General features: G+C 41.4%; 1 protein-coding gene across 3 annotated transcripts in view; it reads right to left on the bottom strand.

The window, feature by feature from the left end:
• Positions 1-17,831, bottom strand: part of LRRCC1 (leucine rich repeat and coiled-coil centrosomal protein 1) — a 47,577-nt gene extending 29,746 nt beyond the window's left edge. The window contains exons 1-6 of one of the 3 annotated variants that reach the window (XM_070382902.1): positions 17,637-17,817; positions 14,860-15,065; positions 14,519-14,584; positions 7,654-7,821; positions 4,134-4,309; positions 3,834-4,040 (exon numbers count right to left, since the gene is read on the bottom strand). In XM_070382902.1, the coding sequence (XP_070239003.1) occupies positions 3,834-4,040; positions 4,134-4,309; positions 7,654-7,821; positions 14,519-14,584; positions 14,860-15,065; positions 17,637-17,725 (912 nt within the window). In that variant the 5' untranslated portion in view covers positions 17,726-17,817. The other 2 variants (XM_070382904.1, XM_070382903.1) reach the window with 2 other exon arrangements.
• Positions 17,832-26,672: the final 8,841 nt, after the last annotated feature.

Genomic DNA, 26,672 nt, shown 5'->3' with positions numbered 1-26,672 from the left:
GAAATGAACATGCAATTCACAGGTATCTGACAAAACATTAGCATTCAAGATACAAAATATTCTTATAACCCAGTAATAGACTAACTCAATAAAAATATGGGCAAGATTTTTCAACACTTCACAAAAAATTCAATAAGCACACGAAAAAGTGCTTAACATCACCATTCATCAGTGAAATCCAAATTAAAATTATAATTAATACCTGTATATGCTCACTAGAATGGATAAAATAAGATCAATGCTGACAATAAACCCTGCTGAGTATGTGGAACAACTGGACAGTCACACATTGCTGGTGGGCGTGAAGTGAACACCCACCTTGGGAAAGCACGGGCAGCGTGTTATTTAACTAAACAAACACCTACCCTGTCATCTAGAAAGTCTGGTTCTAGGCTATTCACTGAAAAGAAATGGAGACATAAGTTCACAAAAAGACTTGCACTGTATTGTTCAGTTTTATTCACAAACCTGGAAGGAATTCAGTGGCATATCAATAGAGATAACGGAAAAATAAACTTTAGAATACTCATACAACAGAATACTACATAGCAATAAAAACAAACTACCGGTACACATAATAACAGACTGATTTCAAGGTTATGCTGAGTGAAAGAGGCCTTACACAAAAGTGTTACACGCTGTAAAATTACATTTACATTAGGTTCCGGAAGAAGTATTAAATAACATATGGTAAAAAACACGAGAAAAGTGACTGTGCGGTGGGGATGGGGGTGGAATGCAGAAGAGGACTGCCTGCGAGCAGCAGCGTGAGGGAACATTCTAAGACGACAGTGCTGTTTACCTCCCTGGAAGTCTGGGCAACACGCATTGTTACTGCTGCTGCTCAGTTCCCTTCCTGGATCACAGCCCTGCTGTGGCAAAGGGCCTGGTGTAACTCAAGGAAGCCCTGGGCCGCGCAGGGCCACCCAAGTTGGATGGGTCACAGTGAAGAGTTCTGACAAGTGTGGTCCACTGGAGGAGGGAAGGGCAAACCACTCCAGTTTTCTTGACACGAGAATACCATGACACACTGTGAAAAGCCAAAAAGATATGACACTGGATGACGAGCCCCTCCAAGGCGGAAGGTGTCGAATATGCTACTGGGAAGAGTGGAGGGCAATTACTAACAGCTCCAGACAGAATGAGGCGGCTGGGCCAAGGGGAAATGATGCTCAGTCATGGATGTGTCTGGGGGTCAAAGTGAAGTCTGATGCTATAAAAAATGGTATTTCATAGGAACCTGGAATGTTAGGTCCATGTTGAGGTCCACGTTAGGTCCAAACCAAGTTGGACGTAGTCAAGCAAGAGATGGCAAGAGTGAATCTCAACATCTTAGGAATTAGGAACTAAAATGGAAGGGAATGGGCAAGAATTCCTTAGAAGAAATGGAGTAGTCCTCATAGTCAACAAGAGTCCAAAATGCTGTACTTGGGTGCGATCTCAAAAACAACAGAATGATCTTGGTTCACTTCCAGGGCAAAACATTCAACATTACAATAATCCAGGTCTATGCCCCAACCACTAATGCTGAAGAAGCTGAAGTTGATCTGTTCTATGAAGACCTACAAGATCTTCTAGAACTAACACTAATAAAAGATGTCCTTTTCATCACAGGGGATTGGAATGAAAAGTACGAAGTCAAGAGATACCTGGAGTAACACACAAGCTTGTCCCTGGAGTACAAAATGAAGCAGGGCAAAGGCTAACAGGAGTTCTGTCAAGAGAACGCACTGGTCAGAGCAAACACCTTTTTCCAACAACACAAGAGACACCTCCACATATGAAATCACCAAATGGTCAACACCAAAATCAGACTGATTGCCTGTTAATTGCGTTAACAGGCAATTTAGAGAATTGTAGAGCCAATTCAGAGAATACAAACATCTCTATTTTACATCAAAAGTTAAAAAAAAAAAAAGTAAATGTAAATACTTTTAAAAAAACACTGAACTCTATAGATACACAGGCTTAAATATTTACAGTGGGAAGAATACTGACATGTATAGTTCACTTTGAAATGTGTCATAGAATAATAGTTTGATAAATGGATACACATATGATGAAATAAATACAGTAAAACATTGATAGTGGAATCTAATTGGTGGATATACTGGCATTCACTAAGAAAGTCTCTTATATTGCTCTAAGTTTTAAAACGTTCATAATAAAATGGTGTTGAAAAATGAAAACCTAAAGACAAAGCAGTCTTTCACAGAAAGAATTCTCACAATTAGTATAATAATTAAAGTACAATAATTAGGAAGAATAACTATCACTATATTATAGCACATTTTCAGTAACTTTATGACTTTACTTATAATTTAAGTGTATATATCAATTGAAATTCAAATTGTATGTTTACCCTTTACAGTAAGGTAGTAAAAAAGAAGGGCTTCCCTGGCAGCTTAGCTGGTAAAGAATCAGCATGCAATGCAGGAGATGTGGGTTTGATTCCTGGATCAGAAGTTCCCCTGGAGAAGGGATAGGCTACCCACTCTAGTATTTTTGGGCTTCCCTGGTGGCTCAGATAGTCAAGAATCCACCTGCAATGTGGGAGACCTGGGCTCGATCCCTGGGTTGGGAAGATCCCTTGGAGGGCATGGCAACCCACTCTGATATTACTGCCTGGAGAATCCCCATGGATAGTGGAACGTAGCAGGCTACAGTCCATGGGGTCACACAGTCGGACATTATTAAGCAACTAAGCACAGCACTGCACAAAAGAGGTCCTTCTCTTAAACATTTTTTATATGCATAGCAATAAATTATCCTCTCCCGCCCCCACGAACTAGACTCCTATTCTCAGTCATAAAGTAGGAAGAATTATCACTGAGTGAGACATATGACTGCAGAAAGGATACCAGAGTGGATCTTAGGACATTTGAGTTTGAAGTTCAACTCTGCCTCACTAAAATAAAGGACTCAAATAAACTGAGTTTCTATTCTATTTAACAACAATATATTAATCCTTATCTACTTGACTGAAGTGTCGTGAGGATGAAATGAGGATGGCCTAAGAGAAGCTGAAAAGTTCACTTCGAATGAGGATGTTAAGCTTAAATCTAAGCTCTGACACAGGCAGAAGAGTTGGCCATTGGAAAAGATGGAAGATGAGCTCTGAGGAGATGAAGGTCCTACTAGCTCAGTAGGGTGTTACCAGTGATGCCAAGGAATGCATCTGCCAGCACTCCCGTCCCAGCTTTCCTCTGATCTACCTCTTGGCCCAAGCTGAAGCCTCCAGGGATTTCTGGCACATGGGATCCTTACAGTCTTATACACGTACTCACTTAAGGTAGATTTCATGTTTATTAAGCATTGCTAGTGTTAAAGATAAGAGTTCACAATTATTACAAACCAGTGAACCATAATCATATAAGCGTTTTCTATTACCCGCTCTCAGGAATCGAAGCAGGAATTTTAACTTGCCACTTAGCTGTAAATTCTAGAAGTGGTTTTGATTATAAAAACAACTGAAGAGAAAGTAGAGGCCAGAAGTTGCTCAGACATCCTCTGTGTTAGTAAGCACTGAATCCAAAGAGTTCTGTTTATTTGAAGTAAAAGGTAGATGGATGGAACCAATGTGAAGTACAGCAGAACACCCAATGAATTACATAAGATTTGAAGAAGATCCTTGAGGAAAATGAGTGAAAAAAGTGTGTTACTACTAGTACTACAAGACAATACAATTTTAAAGGAAAAAGATAAACATACACACCAATGCCAGAAATATAGATTGTTTCTGGTTGGTCAGCTTGTATGCAATTTTATTGCCCATTTTCTTAATCTCTTTCTTCAACAAACACACTGCTTAGAAAAGCAGGAAAAATACTTACTTCACTGAGAAGCTGTAAAATTTGATCATCTAATTTCTGCAGTTTCATCTCATTCTGAAGATCATTTTCATGATTCACTTTCTCTGGCTCAGAAGAGGGACACACAGACATGAGCGATGTCAAACCGGTGTCTGTCGGTGTGCTTGGAAACTGATCCAAGGGCACTGTGTCGCCGACGGGGGGCGCCACTGGCATCCCGTCAGTGATCTGGGACATGGAGGCAAACCAGAACCCTTCACATTTATATTTATTAAAATGTGAAAACACCCTTACATTAGAATAAACAAAACAGTACTATACCTCATCTTCACTTATATTTAGGGGAGACTCAGAAGAAACTAAATTATCCAAAAGACCTTCGAAGCACTGTAGGTGCGATGAGTTTATTTCTGCCATATTTATTGGCTCACCAAATATGTTCTTACAATCTAGGATTCTGAGCTGTGGCAAAGTCTGGAGCATAACTGCTCTGTATCCTTGGAAACAAATCATTCAAATGAAAACTCAAGCATAAAAAAAAGGTTAATTACGTTTAGAATAAAGTAAACTTATCAGCTACCACATATATCACCTGAATGATAAAATTAGTCCTGGAATGGAACTAATAAACTAACAAAATCTACTCATCTTCTCCAGTGTGCAATCATTAAATACAGAACAAACAAAACATTATGCCCAAATCCCTCCAAACAATCATCCTGATGAAATCAGAAAGTTAGTATCATTTCTGCATTGTTCATAAAACTGCCTTAAAGGTATAAATGCACGAAACAAGTGGCAATGTACTCTAGACAGGAGGCCAAACATACCTCTTCCTTATCTGTAATACAACTAGTACACATGTAAATCAGGATGTTAAGAATAACAATCAGAGATCAAAATTTTGCTAGTGAGTCTATAAGTATTAACTACCTTAAACATTTCCACTTTCTCCTCTTACATATAACTAGGATGAAAATAGTCAATCTATTGAGTATTTAAGAATATGATCATCTTCCTTAAGTACAATTAAATAGGAAAAATCTGGCAAATGAACATTAATTTGGTTTTTAGGCTAACAAAAATGCTTTAATTAATTTTGCTCAACTGCAAGTAAAGTGGTTGGGAAAAACTCCAAAAGAAAGAAGTCTAGCAAATTAACATTAGAAATTTTAAGGAAAGAAAAGTAATTTCAGTAACAAATAACTCTGGGGAGTGGGCAACTGTGTTCAGAGAAACACCTTGTCTAGGAAAGAAAGTGAAAAGCAAGGGTTCAAACTATTGGAACTAGAGGCTCTAGAGATGAGATTATTAGAAAAAAATAAATCCAGCTTGTGGGTTAGTAAAGGAAAATAAATTGTCTTAGGGATAAGGTTTTCTTCTAAGAAAAGGATTTCCCTCCCAAACAGAAATCTGTTCTGATTTTCAGGGAGATTCTATTATTATGTGGGCTGAGGAAAACAGGTGATCTCAAACCTAACATATTCTTCTGCAAAGTAAAACTATCAAAACAGGTTTCCATTCTGGGAAAAGCCTTCTTATAACTGCGTATTAATGAGACTAGAGCCTCTTCAGCCAACTTCTATCCGAAAAGATTTTAAGAATGTATGTTCATATTCTACGTTTGAATCTTATTGTTCAGTTCAGTTCAGTTCAGTCGCTCAGTCATGTCTGACTCTTTGTGACCCCATGAATCACAGCACGCCAGGCCTCCCTGTCCACTGCCAACTCCCGGAGTTCACTCAGACTCATGTCCATCAAGTCAGTGATGCCATCCAGCCATCTCATCCTCTGCCGTCCCCTTCTCCTCTTGCCCCCAATCCCTCCCAGCATCAGAGTCTTTTCCAATGAGTCAACTCTTCGCACGAGGTGGACAAAGTACTGGAGTTTCAGCTTTAGCATCATTCCTTCCAAAGAAATCCCAGGGCTGATCTCCTTCAGAATGGACTGGTTGGATCTCCTTGCAGTCCAAGGGACTCTCAAGAGTCTTCTCCAACACCACAGTTCAAAAGCATCAATTCTTTGGCGCTCAGCCTTCTTCACAGTCCAACTCTCACATCCACATATGACCACAGGAAAAACCATAGCCTTGACTAGACGGACCTTTGTTGGCAAAGTAATGTCTCTGTTTTTGAATATGCTATCTAGGTTGGTCATAACTGTCCTTCCAAGGAATAAGCGTCTTTTAATTTCATGGCTGCAGTCACCATCTGCGGTGATTTTAGAGTCCCAAAAAATAAAGTCTGACACCGTTTCCACTGTTTCCCCATCTATTTCCCATGAAGTGATGGGACCGGATGCCATGATCTTCGTTTTCTGAATGCTGAGCTTTAAGCCAACTTTTTCACTCTCCACTTTCACTTTCATCAAGAGGCTTTTGAGTTCCTCTTCACTTTCTGCCATAAGGGTGGTGTCATCTGCATATCTGAGGTTATTGATATTTCTCCCAGCAATCTTGATTCCAGCTTGTGTTTCTTCCAGTCCAGCATTTCTCATGATGTACTCTGCATATAAGTTAAATAAGCAGGGTGACAATATACAGCCTTGACATACTCCTTTTCCTATTTGGAACCAGTCTGTTGTTCCATGTCCAGTTCTAACTGTTGCTTCTTGACCTGCATACAGATTTCTCAAGAGGCAGGTCAGGTGGTATTCCCATCTCTTTCAGAATTTTCCACAGTGTATTGTGATTCACACAGTCGAAGGCTTTGGCATAGTCAATAAAGCAGAAATAGATGTTTTTCTGGAACTCTCTTGCTTTTTTCCATGATCCAGCAGATGTTAGGTTAAGCAATTTGAGATAAATGAGTTCTAGAAATGGCAGTCTGGTCCACTTTATCTTCACGGATCTCAATGATTTCCAATTAGATCAAATGGCATTTCAGTAGCATCTTCTATACATCATATGAAGTTTAAGCTTTCTTCTTAAAAAAATCATTACTTATTAATAATTTAAGACATTCACATGGTGTAAAATTCAGAAGACAGTAAAAAGTTTTTCTAACATTTCCTGATTTTCAGCTGCCCTTTGCATATTTCCTGATCCCTACCCACCAAATACTGAAGCTAATTATTATTATCAGCTTTTTGTGAATCCTTCTAGCTATTTTATATGTATAGTCAGCAAACACACACAGTTATCCTCTGAACACAAATAGTAGTCTATTATACACACTGCTTTGCAACTTGCTTGCTTTTTTTTCTCTTAACAGTGGTATATCTTGGAGATAACTATCAATAGCTATAGAGATTCTATATTCTTTTTTTTTTATGGTTGCTCAGTATTATACTATCAGAGAAGGCAATGGCACCCCACTCCAGTACTCTTGCCTGGAAAATCCATTGGATGGAGGAGCCTGATAGGCTGCAGTCCATGGGGTCGCTAAGAGTTGGATACGACTGAGTGACTTCACTTTCACTTTTCACTTTCATGCATTGGGGAAGGAAATGGCAACCCAGTCCAGTGTTCTTGCCTGGAGAATCCCAGGGACGGGGGAGCCTGGTGGGCTGCCATCTTTGGGGTCGCACAGTTGGACAGGACTGAAGCGACATACAGCAGCAGCAGCAGCATTATACTATAAGGATATATCATTAACACAATTTAATTTTGAAGCATCATTTATTAAATATAAAACTGTCTAAATACAATCTTATCTCTTCAGCTTGTATCCCTCTTTTAACAGTAATTTAATCTTAATAATTTATGTGTAATTATATTCTTCCAAAAATATGAAACTGCAAAGTTTAAGACAAATTCAAGGAGGTCATAGATAGTAGATGCAGAAAATAAAGAAGCTTTTAATATCACTGTTATAAAAAGTATTAAGTGAATCGTTCATACCTGGTAAATGACAGACAGGATTATCCTCTCCATTTTTTTCCAAAATAAGATTAGTCAAGAAGTGTAATCCTACCGTACACTGAAGTAGGTGATGGATACTGTCGATACAGTTACTGTGCAGGTCAATATATCTAAGTTTATGTTTAATTCCATGAAGAGGCATCAAACCTACAATACAAACAACACTCTTGTGATGTCACAGCAGTCATTTTTCTAACAGCTAATTAAAAATAACTTTCATATTCATTTTATTTAAAGAGGCAAAGGAGCTGCATTAATAAGACTCTGTTGCAAAGAGCTAGCCAACGAACAGGGTATTAGCAAAGTGAGCTGCTATTTTGAAGAAACGAGGGTTTGGCATCTCTCGAGGCCAGAGCTCGGGATACCTAGGCTCTGGTTCTCCTCCAACAAAAAAATGGGCCTCCCCAGGCCCATGCACTTTTATGAGAATAAGAATAAGGCAATGGCTTCCAAGTTCTCAACCAACACACCTTTTTAAATTATCAGACATAAGCTAATACTCCAATTTTATTGGGTTGAGTATAAAATAAACACCAATATCATCCCTTTGATTTAGTTCCCTGGTAACGTTTCTCACATAAACGCATCTAGAGCAAGGTGATGTCAGAAACTAGGTTCGAAGTAGAGGCTTCTGGTGCCAGCACAGCTCCTGGCCGGCCTGCACTTCAGCTGCGGTGCACAGGGGTCAGAGTTTTACTCAAAACTGAGTGTGCTGAGCAAGGTTTAACCCAAGATTGTGAGGCAGTCACGGAGAAGGCAATAGCACCCTACTCCAGTACTCTTGCCTGGAAAATCCCATGGACGGAGGAGCCTGGTAGGCTGCAGTCCATGGGATCACTGAGAGTCGGAATCGACTGAGCGACTTCACTTTCACCTTTCACTTTCATGCATTGGAAAAGGAAATGGCAACCCACTTCAGTGTTCTTGCCTGGAGAATCCCAGGGATGGCGGAGCCTGGTGGGCTGCTGTCTATGGGGTCGCACGGAGTCGGACACGACTGGAGCAACTTAGCAGCAGTAGCAGCAGCAGTGAGGCAGTCAAAACCTCCAGGAGCACCCCTCAATGAGAGGAGGAGCACCCCTCAATGAGAGGAGAATCACCCACGGTGGCAGGCCCTAGCTTCCCTTCTTTCAGAAGGGCCATTCTTTCAAAAGGACCTCTTTACTCTGCTCCACTGAAGGTCTTAGTTTTCGAATTTTGCCTGGCTTAGTACTCTCCATTCATAAATACACAAACTTCTAGTTATTTGAAAACATTAACACAAATAGGAAAAAAAATATAAAAATTAATACAAAAACTGCCCTAACATGATAATAAAAGCATAAGTACACAATATAGTACCATGCTTAATTGCTCAGTTGTGTTCAACTCTTTGTGACCCCATGGACTGTAGCCTACCAGGTTCCTCTGTCCATGGGATTCTCCAGGCAAGAGTCCTGGAGAGGTTGCCATGCCCTCCTCCAGGGGATCTTCCTGACCCAGGGATCGAACCCAGATCTTCCGCATTGCAGGGGATTCTGGAAGACCATTATAGTACTATACTAACACTATTGATAATAATGTAAAAGGACTCACCTTTCTTTTTTTCCTTCCATTTCTTCAACCTGACTGGAATACTCTTTTCTCCTCAATGATCTTTGTTTCTTGCTAACTTCTACTTATCTTTTTTACAGAGCTGCCTCTTTTATTTTCTTCATAGGCTTTATCACTAACTTCTGTTCATCTGTCACACCCTCAGAAGTCTTCTTTGACCACTCACTACAAGATCAGATTGCCTGTCATGTATTCTTATGCGTACTCAACATTTCTTCTCAATTCACCATCACATTTCCGAGTTCCAGTTCCCTGTTACCTGTTATTTCTCTTAAGTTGCAACTTCACGTCCCTTTTATGTTTCAATTTTAAAGTGCCCCTGGGGGCTCATTGCAGGTCCTCCTCCTCTAGCCACAGACTCTCAGAATCTCCCAGAGTCATGGCAACAAACACCACTGAAGTCCCGAATCTACAACACCCACCATGATGCCCTACCCCCAAACTGCAGATCACACACACACACCCCCCTCCAATGAGGTTTTCAAATTTAAGACAGAATCCTTAATTCTTATCCCTACACATACACACACACACATATACCTTACGAGGTTCTCAAATTTGAGAATCCACAATTCTTAGCCCTGCTCCAATCTTTCCCATGTCAGGAAATAGCACCATCATCCACTCATTATTAGAAAGAAAACTCTTAAAATGCCTTTTGATTCCTCTTCCCTTCACTTCCTCATCTCAGTCTATCGGCAAACTCTATGAACCCCACGTGTAGACTTCATGTATTTGCCCCTCTACACTATTTCCATGCTAGTCCAAGGCCCCCAACCTCACACCCAGACCACGGAAACAGCTTTCTAACTAGCCACTGGCCTTTAGCTCCTGTCCTACTAAACTTCATTCTTCTTCACCCACTCAGCAGCCAGTGATTCTTTAAGCAGATGGATTAGATTAAGTACTTACTGGTTTAAAGCCTTTCAATGGCCTCCTACTGTTCTTCGAATAATATGCCAATTTCTCACCCTGCTTATGAAGCTCTATGTGATCTGACTTTGCCTACTTTCCCACCTCTTTTCTTAGCACATCAATCCATCATTTGCTACGCTCTAGTTGCAGGAGCCTTCTTCCTGTTCCTTATCCTGGCAAGCTTGATCACACCTTCGTGTCTCTGCATGTGCTTAATAATATAAACTGTCATTACCTACTAAAGTGTTTTTAAACAGATAAAATGTCATTACAAGAATTATCTATTAAAACTTATAGTTTTATTATATTTTCCTTTGGACTGCAGACAGATCAAATTAGTCAACCCTAAAGGAAATCAATCCTGAATATTCACTGGAAGAAATGATGTTGAAGCTGAAGCTCCAATATTGTGGCCACTTGATGTGAAGAGCCAACTCATTAGAAAAGACCCTGATGCTGGGAAAGATTGAAGGCTGGAGCAGAAGGGGACGATAGAGGATGAGATGATTGGATGGCATCACTGACTTGATGGACATGAGTTTGAGCAAGTTCTGGGAGATGGTGAAGGACAGGGAAGCCCGATACGCTGCAGTCCATGGGGTCACAAAGAGTTGGATATGACTGAGTGACTGAACAACAACAAAATTATATATTTTCTGTATAGAAAATATATACATAGAACTTGATGTGCTTTAACAAACATATATGGTTATGTTACCCTTACAATGGAGATGAAGAACATTTTCATCACTCAAATCACTGTGTCCCTATGTAAATCAGTCTTCTCTTGTCTTCAGTCCCTGGTAACTAATTTCATTTCTGCCTTTGTATCTCTGCCTTTGTCAGAATATCACACAAAACAGGATCATACAATATAATTTTCTGTGATTTGCTCCCTTCACTTAGCCTAAGTTCAGTTCAGTCCCTCAGTTGTGTCCAACTCTTTGCAACCCTATGGACTACAGCTTTCTGGAGCTTACTCAAACTCACTGAGTTGGTGATGCCATTCAATCATCTCATCCTCTGTCATCCCCTGCTTCTCCTGTCTACAATCTTTTGCAGCATCAGGGTCTTTTCCAATGAGTCCGTTCTTCGCATCAAGTGGCCAAAGTATTGGAGTTTCAGCTTCAGCATCAATCCTTCCAATGAGTATTCAGAACTGATTTAGGATTTCCGTGCTGTCCAAGGGATTCTCAAGAGTCTTCTCCAACACCACAGATCAAAAGTATCAATTCTTCGGCGCTCAGCTTTTTTTATGGTCTAACTCTCACACCCACACGTGACTGCTGGAAAAACCACAGCTTTGACGGAATGGACCTTTGTTGGCAAAATAATGTCTCTGCTTTCTAATATGCTGTCTAGGTTGGTCATAGCTTTTCTTCCAAGGAGCATCCTTTACTTTCATGGCTGCAGTGATTTTGGAGCCCAAGAAAATAAAGTCCACCACTGTTTCCATTTTTTCCCCATCAATTTGCCATGAAGTGATGGGACCAGATGCCATGATCTTCATTTTCTGAATGTTGAGTTTTAAGCCAACCCAAGTCTCCCTCATTGCAGGTGGATTCTTTACCAGCTGAGTCACCAGGGAAGCTCAAGAATACTGGAGTGGGTAGCCTACCCCTTCTCCAGTGGATCTTCCTGACTCAGGGATTGAACTGGGGTCTCCAGCATTGTAGGCAGATTCTTTACCAACTGAGCTACCAGGGAAGTCCTCACTTAGCATAACTTACTATAACATTTTTAGACTTATCTATGTTGCTGCATATATCAATAGTTCACTCTCTTTTTGTTTTTGCCTGTACAAATGGGGTTTTAGATTCTTGATCAGGGCTCCAACCCATATCTCCTGCATTGGAAACATGGAGTCTTAACCACTGGACTGCCAGGGAAGACCCCATAGTTCATTCCTTTTTATTGCCAAGTAATAACCCATCCTATGGATGTAATACAATTTGTTTATCTATTTACCAGGTGATAGACATATGGGTGTTTTCTAATTTTGGAGTTTATGAATACCCATATAAACATGATAATTTTAAAAAGAAATATAATCGTTTTACCATTCATATACAAGTCTTTGATTAGACATGTTTTCATTTCTGCTAGGTAAACACATAGGAGTAGAAATGCATTATTATATGCTTACCTTCAAACTATTTTCCAAAGTAGTTTTACCATTTTGAATTAATGTATGAAAGCTTTAATCTATCTCATCAACATTTTGTACTTTAAGTTTTTTAAACTATATCTGGTCTAGAGATATGAAATGGATCTCACTGCGATTTTAATTTGCACTTCCTTAATTACTAAGGATGCAAAACTTTTTTTTGGTGCTTGTCATTTGGATAGCCTCTGGAAGAGTCTGCTCAAATCTTTTGCTTATTTTTTTTAGGGAGCTGACATGATCTCATTTGTTTTATTTCCCCACTACAATGTAAGCCCTGTGACAAGAAACTTATCTATTTGTTATAATATTTTTTCATCACTATTAAATAGTGCGTGATAGAATGATCTTCAATAAATACCTGTTGAGTAAAACTATCTTATCCAAGATTCACATTTTTCAGTTAAGGAAGCTGCATCCAAAGAACAATATACTTTGCCCAACATCATACAGCAGAGACAGAGCTATGGTTAATACTCAATTCTAACACTTTTACGTTTTTGGGGAAAAAATGTTTTTACAAATTAAAATACTGTTGCTACTTTGGTTAAGGGTAGGGACTAGGTCACTGTATTTTATTTTTTGTGTACTAAATTCCTGGCATAGGATAGTATTTTCCTAGCAGGGGAGAAAAGCTAACAAATGAAATAAGACTGATTCAAATACCGTATTGATAAGGATTATGAAGATAATGACGCTTACTCCTTGGAAGGAAAGTTATGACCAACCTAGATAGCATATTCAAAAACAGAGACATTACTTTGCCAACAAAGGTCTGTCTAGTCAAGGCTATGGTTTTTCCAGTGGTCATGTATGGATGTGAAAGTTGGACTGTGAAGAAGGCTGAGCGCCAAAGAATTGATGCTTTTAAACTGTGGTGTTGGAGAAGACTCTTGAGAGTCCCTTGGATTCCAAGGAGATCCAACCAGTCCATTCTGAAGGAGATCAGCCCTGGGATTTCTTTGGAAGGAATGATGCTGAAGCTGAAACTCCAGTACTTTGGCCACCTCATGTGAAGAGTTGACTCATTGGAAAAGACTCTGATGCTGGGAGGGATTGGGGGCAGGAGGAGAAGGGGACAACAGAGGATGAGATGGCTGGATGGCATCACTGACTCGATGGACGTGAGTCTGAGTGAACTCCGGGAGTTGGTGATGGACAGGGAGGCCTGGCGTGCTGTGATTCATGGGGTAGCAAACAGTCAGACACAACTGAGCGACTGATCTGATCTGATGAAGATAATTAGGGGCTTCCCAGATAGCTCCATGGTAAAGAATTCACCTGCCAATACATGAGATGCAAGAGACAGAGGTTCGATCCCTGGGTCAGGAAGATCCCCCGGAGGAGGGAATGGCAACCCATTCCAGTGTTCTTGCCTGGAGAGTCCCACGGACAGAGGAGGCTGGCAGAGACTGGGTTTGCAAAGAGCTGGACGAGACTGACTGACTGACAGACAAGCAGCAGTATGAAGATAATTACAGAATTTCCCTGGTTCTGACGTATTATTTTAAGAATAATCATAAAATTTTGCTCACTGTTAGTGTATCACTGTAAGTCATTAAAAGATTAACAGTTTTTAATGTTCTTAGACATGGAAACATCAAAGAGAAAAAACCTTTTGTGATAGTCAATTTGCTATAGCCTTTGGAATGCTACACACCTATGCTACATCCAGCGTGGTAGCGCTAGCCACATGTGGCTTTTTAAACTGAAATAAAAATTTAATTAAAATTAACTAAAATTACAAATTCAGTTCCTCAATGTATACTAGTCACATTTCAAGAGCTCAAAGGCACATCCGTCTATTAGTTGCCATACCAGACAGCACACACACAGAGTATTCTCATCACTGTGAAAAGTTCTATTGGAACTATTCCTCTCTATACACTGATAACAGATAACTCATCAATTCTCTAAGATTAAAAGTACGTCTCTCCCAAAGTACGTCCTTCCTAACCAAATTTTTCCTGTAACTTGTTACTCTTGTTTTCACTCCTGAGTTCTTATTCAGCTATAGCTTTAGCTCCATCAAAAAAATATGACTGAGAAACACTCTAGATGAGATTTTAAGTCAAAAATTGGATTATTCAGTTCTACAACATGCAGAGCTATATCACTCATTACATGTGACCAATACTCAGCTTTATAGAAAACAGAAGCTTATCTACTTACCACTAAGATCATTTATGTGGTTGTAAGATAAATTCAGTCTAGTCAGATTACTTAGTGCTTCAAGACCTAAAATAAAATAATGTCATTATAAGATTCAAATAATCAACTAATTAGGGTTATATACTGGTACAATACTATTTCAGATTGCTTTGAAGCACATCTACAATCTGATAACAATGAAATCAATTTTATTGATATTTTGCAAAATAATTTTTTAAAAAACTGGTAACTTTTTTAGAAAAAAACTTTTTATATAATGACTTTTAGAGTCAGCTTTGAAAAATTTATGAATATTTATCATCTCTCTTACCCAAAGTAATACATGAGAAGCACTTACAAACCTTCTATTCTTGTGATCAAATTGCAGGACAAATTTAAAGTGCATAGTTTTGTCAGTGTGTTTAGTCCTTCAATTTGACTTATTTGATTAGATGACAGATCTAAATGTTGTAAATTCCAAACGTGATCAATGGATGTGATCTTTGAGATGTTATTGCAATGAAGATTGATGGCATGAAGAGCTGAATCTAAAGATAACTCTGAAATGCTATAAAGGAAAATATATATTATTAAAAACAAGTAAAAAATGTTCTTAAAAATCATGACCAAAAAAACTAAAATTAACCAAAGAGCATGTAGATAGTATGCAGGTACTCTATTCATTCTATAATAAAATTCTTCATACTTATGCTAGCTTTGAAATGTCTCATAAGGTGCAATGTTTCTTACAACCAGCCTGCATTTGGTACCATTTATATAAATAAGTAATTCAGTCAAGAAAGGAAAGGGATGCTGGGCATTTCTTGGTTTTATATGCAAACAGTCATCAGTATAAAGCAAAAGCAATATTTATAAAAGTTCAAATCTGCACTTTTTTTGCTATGTTATTTGAGCAAATGAATTAGTCTCTCTAAACCTGTTTCCCCCTGCTCATTTAATCCTCACAACTCCAAGCAGTAGGTATTTAAGGATACGATTTACAGAAAGTAGGTAACTTGTCCAAGTTCTTGTACAAATCACCTAATAGAGCCAGGATAAATATGGATCTGACACTTGAGTTTACAATCTTACTCTCATCACTGTCTGCAATGTCTGTTTAACTCAGAATGTAGCTGATTTCAAAATAAGCCACTAACTCTTGCCATTTGTAGTGAAACAGTCTCTGTCCTCCCTTGCTGAAACTTGGACTGCATCTCCTCTAGATGGAACTCATCTTTTCATTCTCTGAATTGCTGCTATTTTAAACTAGAGTCTCTTCGGAAGACAGGAGTTCCAGGAATATAAGCTACAGTGTACATAATTTAGATATGCTGGAACTGGGACACAGAAAATCAGGGGCATCTCTTCCATGTTTTGTAGCAGTTACAGTAAAGCTGTAGGAAATCTCACAGCAGGAAAATGAGTTAGCAGTCAAGGAGTAAAAAGGGAAAACAAGGAATTCAGGTTTGCTTCCAAATTAGTATTAAGAATCTCAAATTTAAAAATGAAACGCATAAAGTTTGAATATGTTGTAAGATCATTCAGTTTACGCTTTACTCTTCAGACCGAAGCTCATGAGAACCCCTCGCAGAAAAAGGTTATGCCTTTCTAAATTTCATGCTGCTGCTGCTGCTGCTAAGTTGCTTCAGTCGTGTCCGACTCTGTGTGATCCCATAGACGGCAGCCCAGCAGGCTCCCCCGTCCCTGGGATTCTCCAGGCAAGAACCCTGGAGTGGGTTGCCATTTCCTTCTCCAATGCATGAAAGTGAAAAGTGAAAGTGAAGTCACTCAGTCCTGTCCAACTCTTAGCGACCCCATGGACTGCAGCCCACCAGGCTCCTCAGTCCATGGGATTTTCCAGGCAAGAGTACTGGAGAGGGGTGCCATTGCCTTCTCCGAAATTTCACACTAGCACTCTCTGAATGTGATTATTTCTAATATTTTCCAATTATCTAGCTTGTCATTTATTGGGGCTTCCCTCGTGGTTCAGACAGTAAAGAATCTGCCTACAATGCAGGAGACCCAGGATGAGCTATTATTTAGTGCCAGACCTTATGCTAGGAACACACCTTCTTAATGACAGCCATTTATTTTCTGAAACATTGTTTCCAGAAATTAATATTGTGCAGATATCGTAGTATAGTTAACTGTCTGAAAAAGCAGACTGTGAAATTAGACAGAAATGATTTTGAATTCAAACTTAGTCCACCAGCTTCATGAAGCTGGGAAAGTTATAAAGATCTTCTGAGTCTCAGATATGTCCCCTGTAACATTACTACCTTGCACAATTCTGAGGACTGATGATAATACAGTCACACACATAGATGGCATTTAACGTGGCAGCTATTACTGAAAAAACATCTTCGTGGCATTTTCTGGCAAAGTTTAGATCGAGATCCAGAACAAGCTGCTTTGATCATCAGCAGGGTGTGCACAGAGCACAGGCAACAAAGAAACCATGTATGGGGAAAGGCAAAGACAAGCCCACGGTGGCACAGAACTGCCTGCCTGGGGCTTTAGGGTGCCTAACCACAGGGTGTCAACTGGAAAAAGGGAGAGGGGTGAGACAAAAAAAGCACACAGGGGCCAATCAGCAACGCAGAACCAAGGGCCTAGTATCGTGCACATATTTGGGCTGCATGAGAGAAATCGGTAGCATTTTCAAAAAACGTGAACAATACACGTATCACAGCGCTCTGCAAAGGAGAAATCAGAATGGGGGCAAAGAGAACCGAGGCAAAACCAATGAAGAGCCGAGGCAAAACCAAGTCTTACTTCACAGCTGCCAGAGACAACTCCGCTGCCACTTTCCGTCACAGGGAAGGAGCAGAGAGGACAGAACCCGGGAGGACCAGGAACAACAGAGCGAGCACACGAACAGCAGCGGTGAAGAAAGGGCCAGCAAAGGCTGGCAGGCACGCGGGCAGTCCCGGGAGCGGAGGGCGGGCGGCCCGCTGGACACGGGGCTGGCCCCTCAGCAGCGCGGCTGTGGCGCGGAGCGGCGGCCGAAGCCAGACGCCTTCGGGCGCTGCCTCGGAGAAGCCGCTCCGCACCTCCGCTCTCCCCCGAGGCCGCCCGAGGCCCACGACCCCCGCCCGGGGCTGCGCGGGCCGCTCCCGCTGGCGGGAGCGCCCTTTACCTCCGCAGGCCTTTGTCCATGAAGCACAAATCCCCGCAGTTGCTGTCGCCGTCCTCATTCTCGACTTCCGCCTCCCCCGGTGCCTCCATGGCACCGGAGACGGGGAGCGGGATCGTAACCGGCGCCCAGCGCAGGGCCTGAAAGCCCAGAACACGCCTCCCGGGTCGGCGGAAGCCCGGCCCGACGGGGCGGGGCGAAAACCCCCCCTCCAACCGACGGAGGGCCCTTTCCCGCCCGGACGGCGTCGCGAAGCCGGAAGCCGGAGATTCTCCACAGAGGGCGTCCTTCCCTTTTACGGCATCTATGGCGAACGCTCGGGACTTACCGTAAAGCGAGACATATTGCGGGCCGTTGGGTTTTGGGGAATGAATAGGTCTTTCCTGTGTGGCTCTTCTGTATGGTTTTTGTATTGTGGGCGACTGACTTCTGAAGGTGATTTCACAGCAGCTTGTTCTTACAGACGTATAGATTTTCACTTCAGTCAGTTCAGTCGCGTCCGACTCTTTGCGACCCCATGGCCTGCAGCACGCCAGGTCTCCCTGTTCATCACCAACTCCGGGAGTTGACTCAGACTCATGTCCGTTCAGTCGGTGATGCCATCCAACCATCTCATCCTCTGTCGTCCCCTTCTCCTCTCGCCTTCAATCTTCCCCAGCCATCAGGGTCTTTTCCAATGAGTCAGTTCTTTGGCCAAAGCATAGGCTTCCGTATCTTTAAGCTGTTCCCCACCCCTCCTCCGGGGGGCTATTGGCTCTCCTGTTGATTCCACAGACATTTGTGAGATGCCTTATTTGTGCCAGGGACTTCAAGCCCATTTTCGTTCCTGGAAGCGTTCATCGTTCAGTAGCGGAAATGAAGAACCGCTGTGCAGCAATGCTGTTACTTGGAATAGCACAATAGCATTTATGGCCAGCTGCACAGTTCTGTGGGTAGTGGGCAAAGTTTCTAAAATGAGGTCATCAATAGATGCTCGAGCAGGGTCTTACTAGGTTACAGTGTGTTCTGTGTAGAATGTCATTCCAGGTAAGCAAACAGGGCCCAGGTAAGGTCAAAGAACACTCCTGGATAGATTATTCTATGTGGCATGGGAAAAATTTTGTTGTGTTGTGTTCAGTCACTCAGTCGTGTCCAACTCTTTGTGACCCCATGGACTATAGCCCTCCAGGCTCCTCTGTCCATGGGATTCTCAGGCAAAAATACTGGAGTGTATTGCCATGCCCTCCTCCAGGGGATCTTCCCAACCCAGGGATGAAACCTGCATCTCATGTCTCCTGCATTGGCAGGCAGATTCTTTACCGCTGTGCCACCTGGGAAGCCCTACACAACCATAGTGTGGCTAAAATAACCATGAGATTCAGTTCAGTTCACTTCAGTTGATCTGTGTGCCTAGCTGCTTCAGTTTTGTCCAATTCTGTGACCCCATGGACTGCAGCCCACCAGGTTCCTCTGTCCATGGGATTCTTTAGGCAAGAATACTGGAGTGGGGTGTCATTCCCTTTTCCAGGGGATCTTTCCAACTCAGGGATTGAACCAGCATCTCTTGCATCTCCGACCTTGGCAGGCAGATTCTTTACCACCGTGCCACCTGGGAAGGCCACTGGGAGTATCTTTAAATGGAGTCAAAAGTTGTAGCTCAACCCTGGACCTGCCAGTGTCCTGAACTAAAATCTTCAGTGGTTTCTCATTAGTGATGGAAGAAATTTTCATATATTAAGTCATGCAGAAGTCATTCTGGCTTTTATATGATTTGTCTTTATGCTAACTAGAACTTCTATGTTATGTCAAACATGCAGAGTACATCTGCTTTCACCATTAAATGAGAGAGTGCATTTAAAAATCAAAATGGATTAACTGATTCAAAATGGAGCTGAGTGGCCATTGTGGATGTGGTTTCCAACACATTTCTGCATCTTTGAGAATTTGAATTTTCTATGCTCTGTCAAACTCTAGGACACCACCAGCTGTTTTCAAAACAGTATCTGCTAGTGGCCACCAGCTGCAACATTATGGTCACAAATCTCCCCTTGTAACTATGCAACCATTTCAGACCCCAACGAATCCTTGTTTAATAAGCAACCATACTTCTTGCCAGCTCCAATCCTAATTCTGGACAAGGAATTTATATAATTTTGCTGTTTTTGCCTATATAGACTTTCCCCATTTTGCAGCCCAGCAGAACATTATTTAAGTTCTTCTTGAATCTGTGCCTACTGAGCTATAATCCTTAGTTTGGTTGGAATAAAGCTCTTTCCTATTCTTATTATAAATGGTTTATTGATTAACAGTGTCAACATTGGCCATCTAAATAAAGGCCTAACTTTCTAATCTAAAATGGAAAATATTTACAGACTTAACTGTCATTAGTCACATGCTGTATAGATGTACCTATTATATTCTAAAGCTTGTAGCCACAATTCACTGTTTCTTACAGTTACATGCTTTACCATGTGTCTGCAGCTCCTTTTAACAAAAGGTGGAGGTATGAACTCTTTACTAGCTCCTTGATTCTGGGTTTATATGTGACTTTTTGTTTTGGTTAGTAGAATTCATTGAAATTGTAGTCCTGGGCCTCAAAATGTCTTGCATGCTTCTGCTCTGTCTCTTGGAAGACTGCCTGAGCTGCTATTTGAGCAAGCTACATGGAGCAGAAATAAGTCACCCCAGCTAAGGACAGACAGATGCATGCATGAGTCTGGAAGCACTTAGTTGAACACGTGCAAATTGCCAAATAACAGAAATAGAAGCTAAATAAACAGTTTTGTTTTAGGTCAGTAAATTATGGAGGAGATAGGATTAGATGACAGGTAAGTCACTTATACGATAACTGAATGTTAATTAAAATAGAGATTTTTTTCAATTGGGATAAGTATTATAATCTAACCTGAAACAAACAACTGATATAAGAAATAAATCATTTGATTTTAAATGTACTAGATCTTTCCTCCAAAATTAAGTGCATTATAATTCATTAAATTAATTAATCAAAATATTTATTATAGTTAGTCAAGTTTAAAACTTGTAGATTGTATCTGAATTGCCTCAGTACCGAAAGATTGTTTTTTTTTCAGAATGATAATTTGGTGAATTATATTTCTATTATTTGGCTGTTAAAATCAATAATGCTTAGAAACCTGAAGTTTTGCTTCTAATTATCTGCAAAAAGGATTGTTAAAGTAGTTTCTATAGAAGATCTCAGCTCTAAAATAAAAAAAAAAAACAATATCATGCTAAATAATCTGTAATCAACCCCTTTCAGCAATGACACTGCAATTTTATTTTGTATTTTACATTGAAAAAAAAATTCCTTTTAGGAAAAGTTTATTTATTTGTTTACTTTTGGCTCCGGTAGGTCTTGGTTGCTGTGCATGCGCTTTGTCCAGTTGTGGCGAGTTGGGGCTGCTCCTGGTCTCGGTGCAGCGGCTGCTCATTGCGCTGGTTTCTCTTGCTGTGGAGCACAGGCTGCAGTAGTTGCGGCACACAGGCTCAGCAGCTGCAGCTGGCGGGCTCTAAAGCACTGCTCAGTAGTTGTGGCACTTGGCTGTGCATGCTCCACTGCTTGTGGGATCCTCTTGGACCAGAGATTGCATCCACATTTCCCCCACTGGCAGTCCAATTCCCATCCACTGTATCACCAGGGAAGTCCCTATATTTTACATTTTTGAATTGCACTTCAGTCTGTCTTTGACTTGCTTTACATGATATCTATGAAGTATTTGTGGTTGCAAAATGGGCAATATATTTGGAAGCAATCTTATCAATGTGTAATCAAGCATGAGATAGACAGGTTGATGAGCTGGTATTGTTGAGGAGGTAGAGATAATAGTATCTATTCTGTAAATGGTAAGTTGTGTAGAAAGGCTGGTGTGTGGTGAGGGTGTGTCTGTGTGTGTGTGTATGTGTGTGCATGCAAGAGAAGGCAAGAGATGAGGACAGAAAGGTAGAAAGTTAGGCTTGAATCAGATCTTGGAGAACCAACCATTGTCAGCTTAGGAGTTGATATTTGTGTGAAGAAAGGTGATGATGAGGTGATGCTGTGCTGGTCCCACAGTTGTGAGAGTGAGGTTGGGAGAAGATGCAAGAAAATGAGAAGGAGGAATAGTTAAGCAGGAAGCTGACAGGATTAGATTTGTGTTTTATAATATGTATAGAAACTGAGTGGAGGCTGGATTGGAGGGAAAATATTGGTGGCAGGTGCATAAATTAAGATACAGTTGCATAAACCAGATGAGAAAAATGAAAACCTGGACGAAGGCACTAGGTGTGGGACTGATGGGAAAGAAAAATACCTGAGATGTTACAAGCTTTGTTGACTTATTTGGATGCAGGGTGTAAGATAACTATAGTTGTTGACTTTTTCTTCATTTTGATACTTTTTAAATATCCTCTTGTGTTTTACCCATACCTATGAGACCAAAATGTAATGGTGGCATTATACATCCTGTAACTTACATTTATCTTTTTCTGTTAGACTATACTGGCACTTTTATGACAATTTTTTCAGACAAGATACAAAACCATTTTTCTTTTTAACCACATAAAATGTGTACATGCTTTTTGCAAAATAAAACCCAAAGCTTTCAAAACGTTATGAAGATGTGATACTTTCAGATCCCAGTACAGAACATCAGGTCCATGACATGGGCACAGAAGATCAGTCTCCTTTGTAACTTGTGGCCTTGAAAAAATCTGCATCACTCATGAATTCCAGTTATACTTAGTTGTGTACATCACCCCTCCAAACAATGGACAGAGCATGCCAGAACATCCTGGCCTTTGACGGAGTGCTAGAGGGGCTGGCTTTGGCATTCTTTGCGGGGTGGTGGGGATGGGGTGGGGAGCTAAGAACAAAAGAAAAGAGACTAGAGGCTTGTTGAGCATCCAGGCACAATTCTGCTAGGCTGGGAGAAAGCCCGGACTTGAGGCTTCTTACAGGAAAATAAGGACTGTGGAACTGCCTTCCCATCCTGGTCGTTAGTACAGAGGTTGTACACCAGAGGGAGTAAGAGACTATGGGCTCCTGAAGAAAGAGAGCTAGAGACTAGAAAAACTGTAGGAAAACTCTACAAAACAGAGGGTTTTTTTTTTTTTTTTAAGATAAAATGGAGAAACTGTTGGAGTAACAGAAAAAAAGAGGGAAGATTCATTAAGCCAAAAATGAGCAAAATGTATCCTACATTAGTTGATTAAGAAGAAACCATAGTTATCTTAAGGAAGCCAAGGGTTGTTTAGTAGATTCAATATTTTTTTCATAATTAGAATCTTAGCAAGTGAAGAGTAGACAATGGTATAGATAACTAAACAGCATTTTCTAAACACCTATAGCAAATATCATGCTTAATATGAAACATTAGAAATATTTTCATTGAAGTCGTGAGCAAATTCAGGATTCCTCTTTTTCTTTTGAAATGAACTAGAACTTATGCTGTAAGAAAAAAATATGTTTTAAGAATTTAAAAATAAGAGATAAGCTTCTTTTATTTGCATAAGATATAATTTTCTTGGATTTTCTAAATCAACATAGCAACTAAAATTGTAAGCTGTAAAATAAGTAATAGGAAGTATGCAAAGTTTTGTGTAAGAAATTGAAGCTTAGAGAAAAGCTTCCCCCTGCTCCCTCAAAAAGTTTAATCAAGAGAAACCTTTAATCATTGCTATAAAGGTGTCAATTTTCCCTAAATACACTTCAAATGAAATTCCATTATGAGAGTCCCAGCTGAATCTTTTATGGAATTTGACAAAATTATTCTAAAATGCATATGGTTTCAACTAAAGAGCCTCTTGATGAAAGTGGAAGAGGGGAGTGAAAAAAACTGGCTTAAAACTCAACATTCAGAAAACTAAGATCGTGGCATCTGGTCCCATCACTTCATGGAAAATAGATAGGGAAACAGTGGAAACAGTGACAGACTATTTTTTTGGGCTCCAAAATCACTGAAGATGGTGACTGCAGCCATGAAATTAAAAGACACTTGCTCCTTAGAAGAAACACTATGACCAACCTAGCTGCTAAGCTGCTGCTGCTAAGTCACTTCAGTCATGTCCGACTCTGTGCGACCCCATAGACGGCAGCCCACCAGGCTCCCCCATCCCTGGGATTATCTAGGCAAGAACACTGGAGTGGGTTGCCATTTCCTTCTCCAATGCCTGAAAGTGAAAAGGGAAAGTGAAGTCGCTCAGTTGTGTCTGACTCTTTGAGACCCCGTGGACTGCAGCCCACCAGACTCCTCCATCCATGGGATTTTCCAGACAAGAGTACTGGAGTGGGGTGCCATTGCCTTCTCCAAACCTAGACAGTCTATTAAAAAGCAAAGACATTACCTTGCTGACAAAGGTCCGTCTAGTCAAAGTTATCGTTTTTCCAGTAGTCATGAGTTGGACTATAAAGACAGCTGAGCACCGAAGAATTGATGCTTTTGAATTGCAGCATTGGATAAGATTCTTGAGAGTCCCTGGGACTGCAAGGAGATCCAACCAGTCAATCCTGAAGGAAATCAGTCCTGAATGTTCATTGGAAGGACTGATGCTGAAACTCCAATACTTTGGCCACCTTATGAGAAGAACTGACTCATTTGAAAAGACCCTGATGCTGGGAAGGATTGAAGGTGGGAGGAGAAGGGGACGACAGAGGATCAGATGGTTGGATGGCATCATCGACTCGATGGACATGAGTTTGAGTAAACTCCGGGAGTTGATGATGGACAGGGAAGCCTAGCGTGCTGCAGTCCATGGGGTCGCAAAGAGTTGGACACGACTGAGTGACTGAACTGAACTGAACTGACATGGTTTCAAAAATTAATTTTGAAGCTAAAAGAATTTTCATATTGAAAATGAGCAGGCAAAGAATCTGCTTGCAATACAGGAGAACAGGAGATGTGGGTTCGATCCCTGGGTCTGGAAGATCCCCTGGAAAAGGAAATGGCAACCCACCCCAGTGTTCTTGCCTGGGAAGTCCCATGAGAGGAGCCTGGTGGGCTACAGTCCAAAGGATCTCAAAGAGTTGAACAGAAGTGAACAACAAAGCACACACACTTAACATTTTAATTCAAAAACGTTTAATGGTAATCTCTTCAAGTTATTAACAGTGACCATCAATGAGAAACCTTGCTCACATGAGGAAACAATAAAATAACTTTACGAAATTATTTTTTCCCCATCTTCCCATTGCTATACATTTCACTGCTTCCCTACCTGTGCTCCATGGACACCTAGAACCTGCCACAGACACTGGAGTACATAGGCAGATAGTAATAAGGTTTGAGCAGCCATTCTTAAGGGCTAAACAAAAGTTTGATCCTATGACCAAGGAAAGTAACAGAGGGCCCAAAAGATCTTTTGAGGGAATAATACTGTGTTCCCCTTCTAGGGCAAGCCACCCCCAGCTCTGCATGGCTGAGAGTGGAGATCAAAGTCACACTACACAAGCAGGGAGATAGCTACCTTCACTCAGTTTTGTTTTGTTTTTTTTTTCCAATTTGGGAAACCTGGATTTAATGCAGTTTACTTCCCTGGTGACTCATATGGTAAAGCATCTATCTGCCTATAAGGTGGGAGACCCGGGTTTAATCCCTGGGTTGGGAAGATCTCCTGGAGAAGGAAATGGCAACTGAGCGACTTCACTTTCACTTTTCACCTATAACAAAAGGGTATTTTATGTTCCTATAGGAATAGAGGGCTCCCCAGGTGGTTCAGTGGGTAAAGAATCTGCCTGCAGTACAGGAGATGCGAGTTCAATCCTGTATTGGGAAGGTCCCCTGGAGGAGGGTCTGGCAACCCACTCCAGTATTCTTGCCTGAAGAATACCCATGGACAGAGGAGCCTGGTGGGCTACAATCCGAAGCATCGCAAAGAGACACGACTAAAGCGACTGAGCCCACACACAGGCGTAGGAATAGGAGACCTGTACACTAAAGAAAAACATGGTTTTGCTTCCCTTCCTCTTCCACTTTCCTTTCTTTTTAAAAAATTTAAAAAAATTTTATTTATTTAATTTAAATTTTATTTATTTTTAATTAATTAATTTAACTTTGTGCTGGGTCTTTGTTGCTATTTGGGCTTTTCTCTCGTGGTGAGTGCTGGCTACTTTTTAGTTGTGGTGTGTGGACTTCTCACTGCGCTGTGTGGACTCCTCCCCCTGAGGTGTGTGGACTCCCCACCACGGTGTGTAGACTTCTCCCCATGGTGTGTGCACGTCTCCCCATGGTGTGTGCATGTCTCCCCATGGTGTGTGGACGTCTCCCCGTGGTGGATGGACTGCTCCCCGAGGTGTGTGGACTCCTCCCGGCGGAGTGTTGACTCCTCCCCCCCATGTGTGGACTCCTTCCTGTGGTGTGTGGACTCCTCCCCGCGGTGTGTGGACTCCTCCCTGTGGTGTGTGGACTCCTCCCTGCGGTGTGTGGACTTCCCCCGTGGTGTGTGGACTCCTCCCCACGGTGTGTGGACTTCCCCCTGTGGTGTGTGGACTTCCCCCTGTGGTGTGTGGACTTCCCCCTGTGGTGTGTGGACTCCTCCCCCAGGTGTGTGGACTCCTCCCCCAGGTGTGTGGACTTCCCCCCCCCGCCGTGGTGTGTGGACTCCTCCCCACGGTGTGTGGACTCCTCCCCGCGGTGTGTGGACTCCTCCCCCCCGTGTGTGGACTCCTCCCCGCGGTGTGTGGAGTTCTGACTCTGGTGACTTCTCTTGTTGAGGTTTCGGGGCTCCAGAGCACAGGTTCTATAGTTGTGGCGCATGGGCTTCATTACTCCCACATGGCATGTGAGATCTTCCCAGATCAGGGATCAATCTTGTGTCTTCTGCTTTGGCAGGCGGATTCTTTACCACTGAGCCACGAGGGAAGCCCCATTTAAAAATTTTTAAATGGGAGTTAATTGCTTTACAATGCTGTGCTGATTTCTGCTGTGCAACAATGTGAATCAGCTACAAGTATACATATATCCCCTTTCTTTAAGTCTCCCTCCCATTCACACCTCCAACCCACCCCTCTATAACTTGGCATAGAGCATGGAGCTGAGTCAGCGAGGCATATACATGTTTGGAAGG

Source organism: Bos mutus, chromosome 14, assembly GCF_027580195.1.
Source record: "Bos mutus isolate GX-2022 chromosome 14, NWIPB_WYAK_1.1, whole genome shotgun sequence".
Classification (NCBI taxonomy): Eukaryota; Metazoa; Chordata; class Mammalia; order Artiodactyla; family Bovidae; genus Bos; species Bos mutus.
Note: the sequence above shows the minus strand (reverse complement) of the source record. Positions and strands in the feature narration are given on the sequence as shown.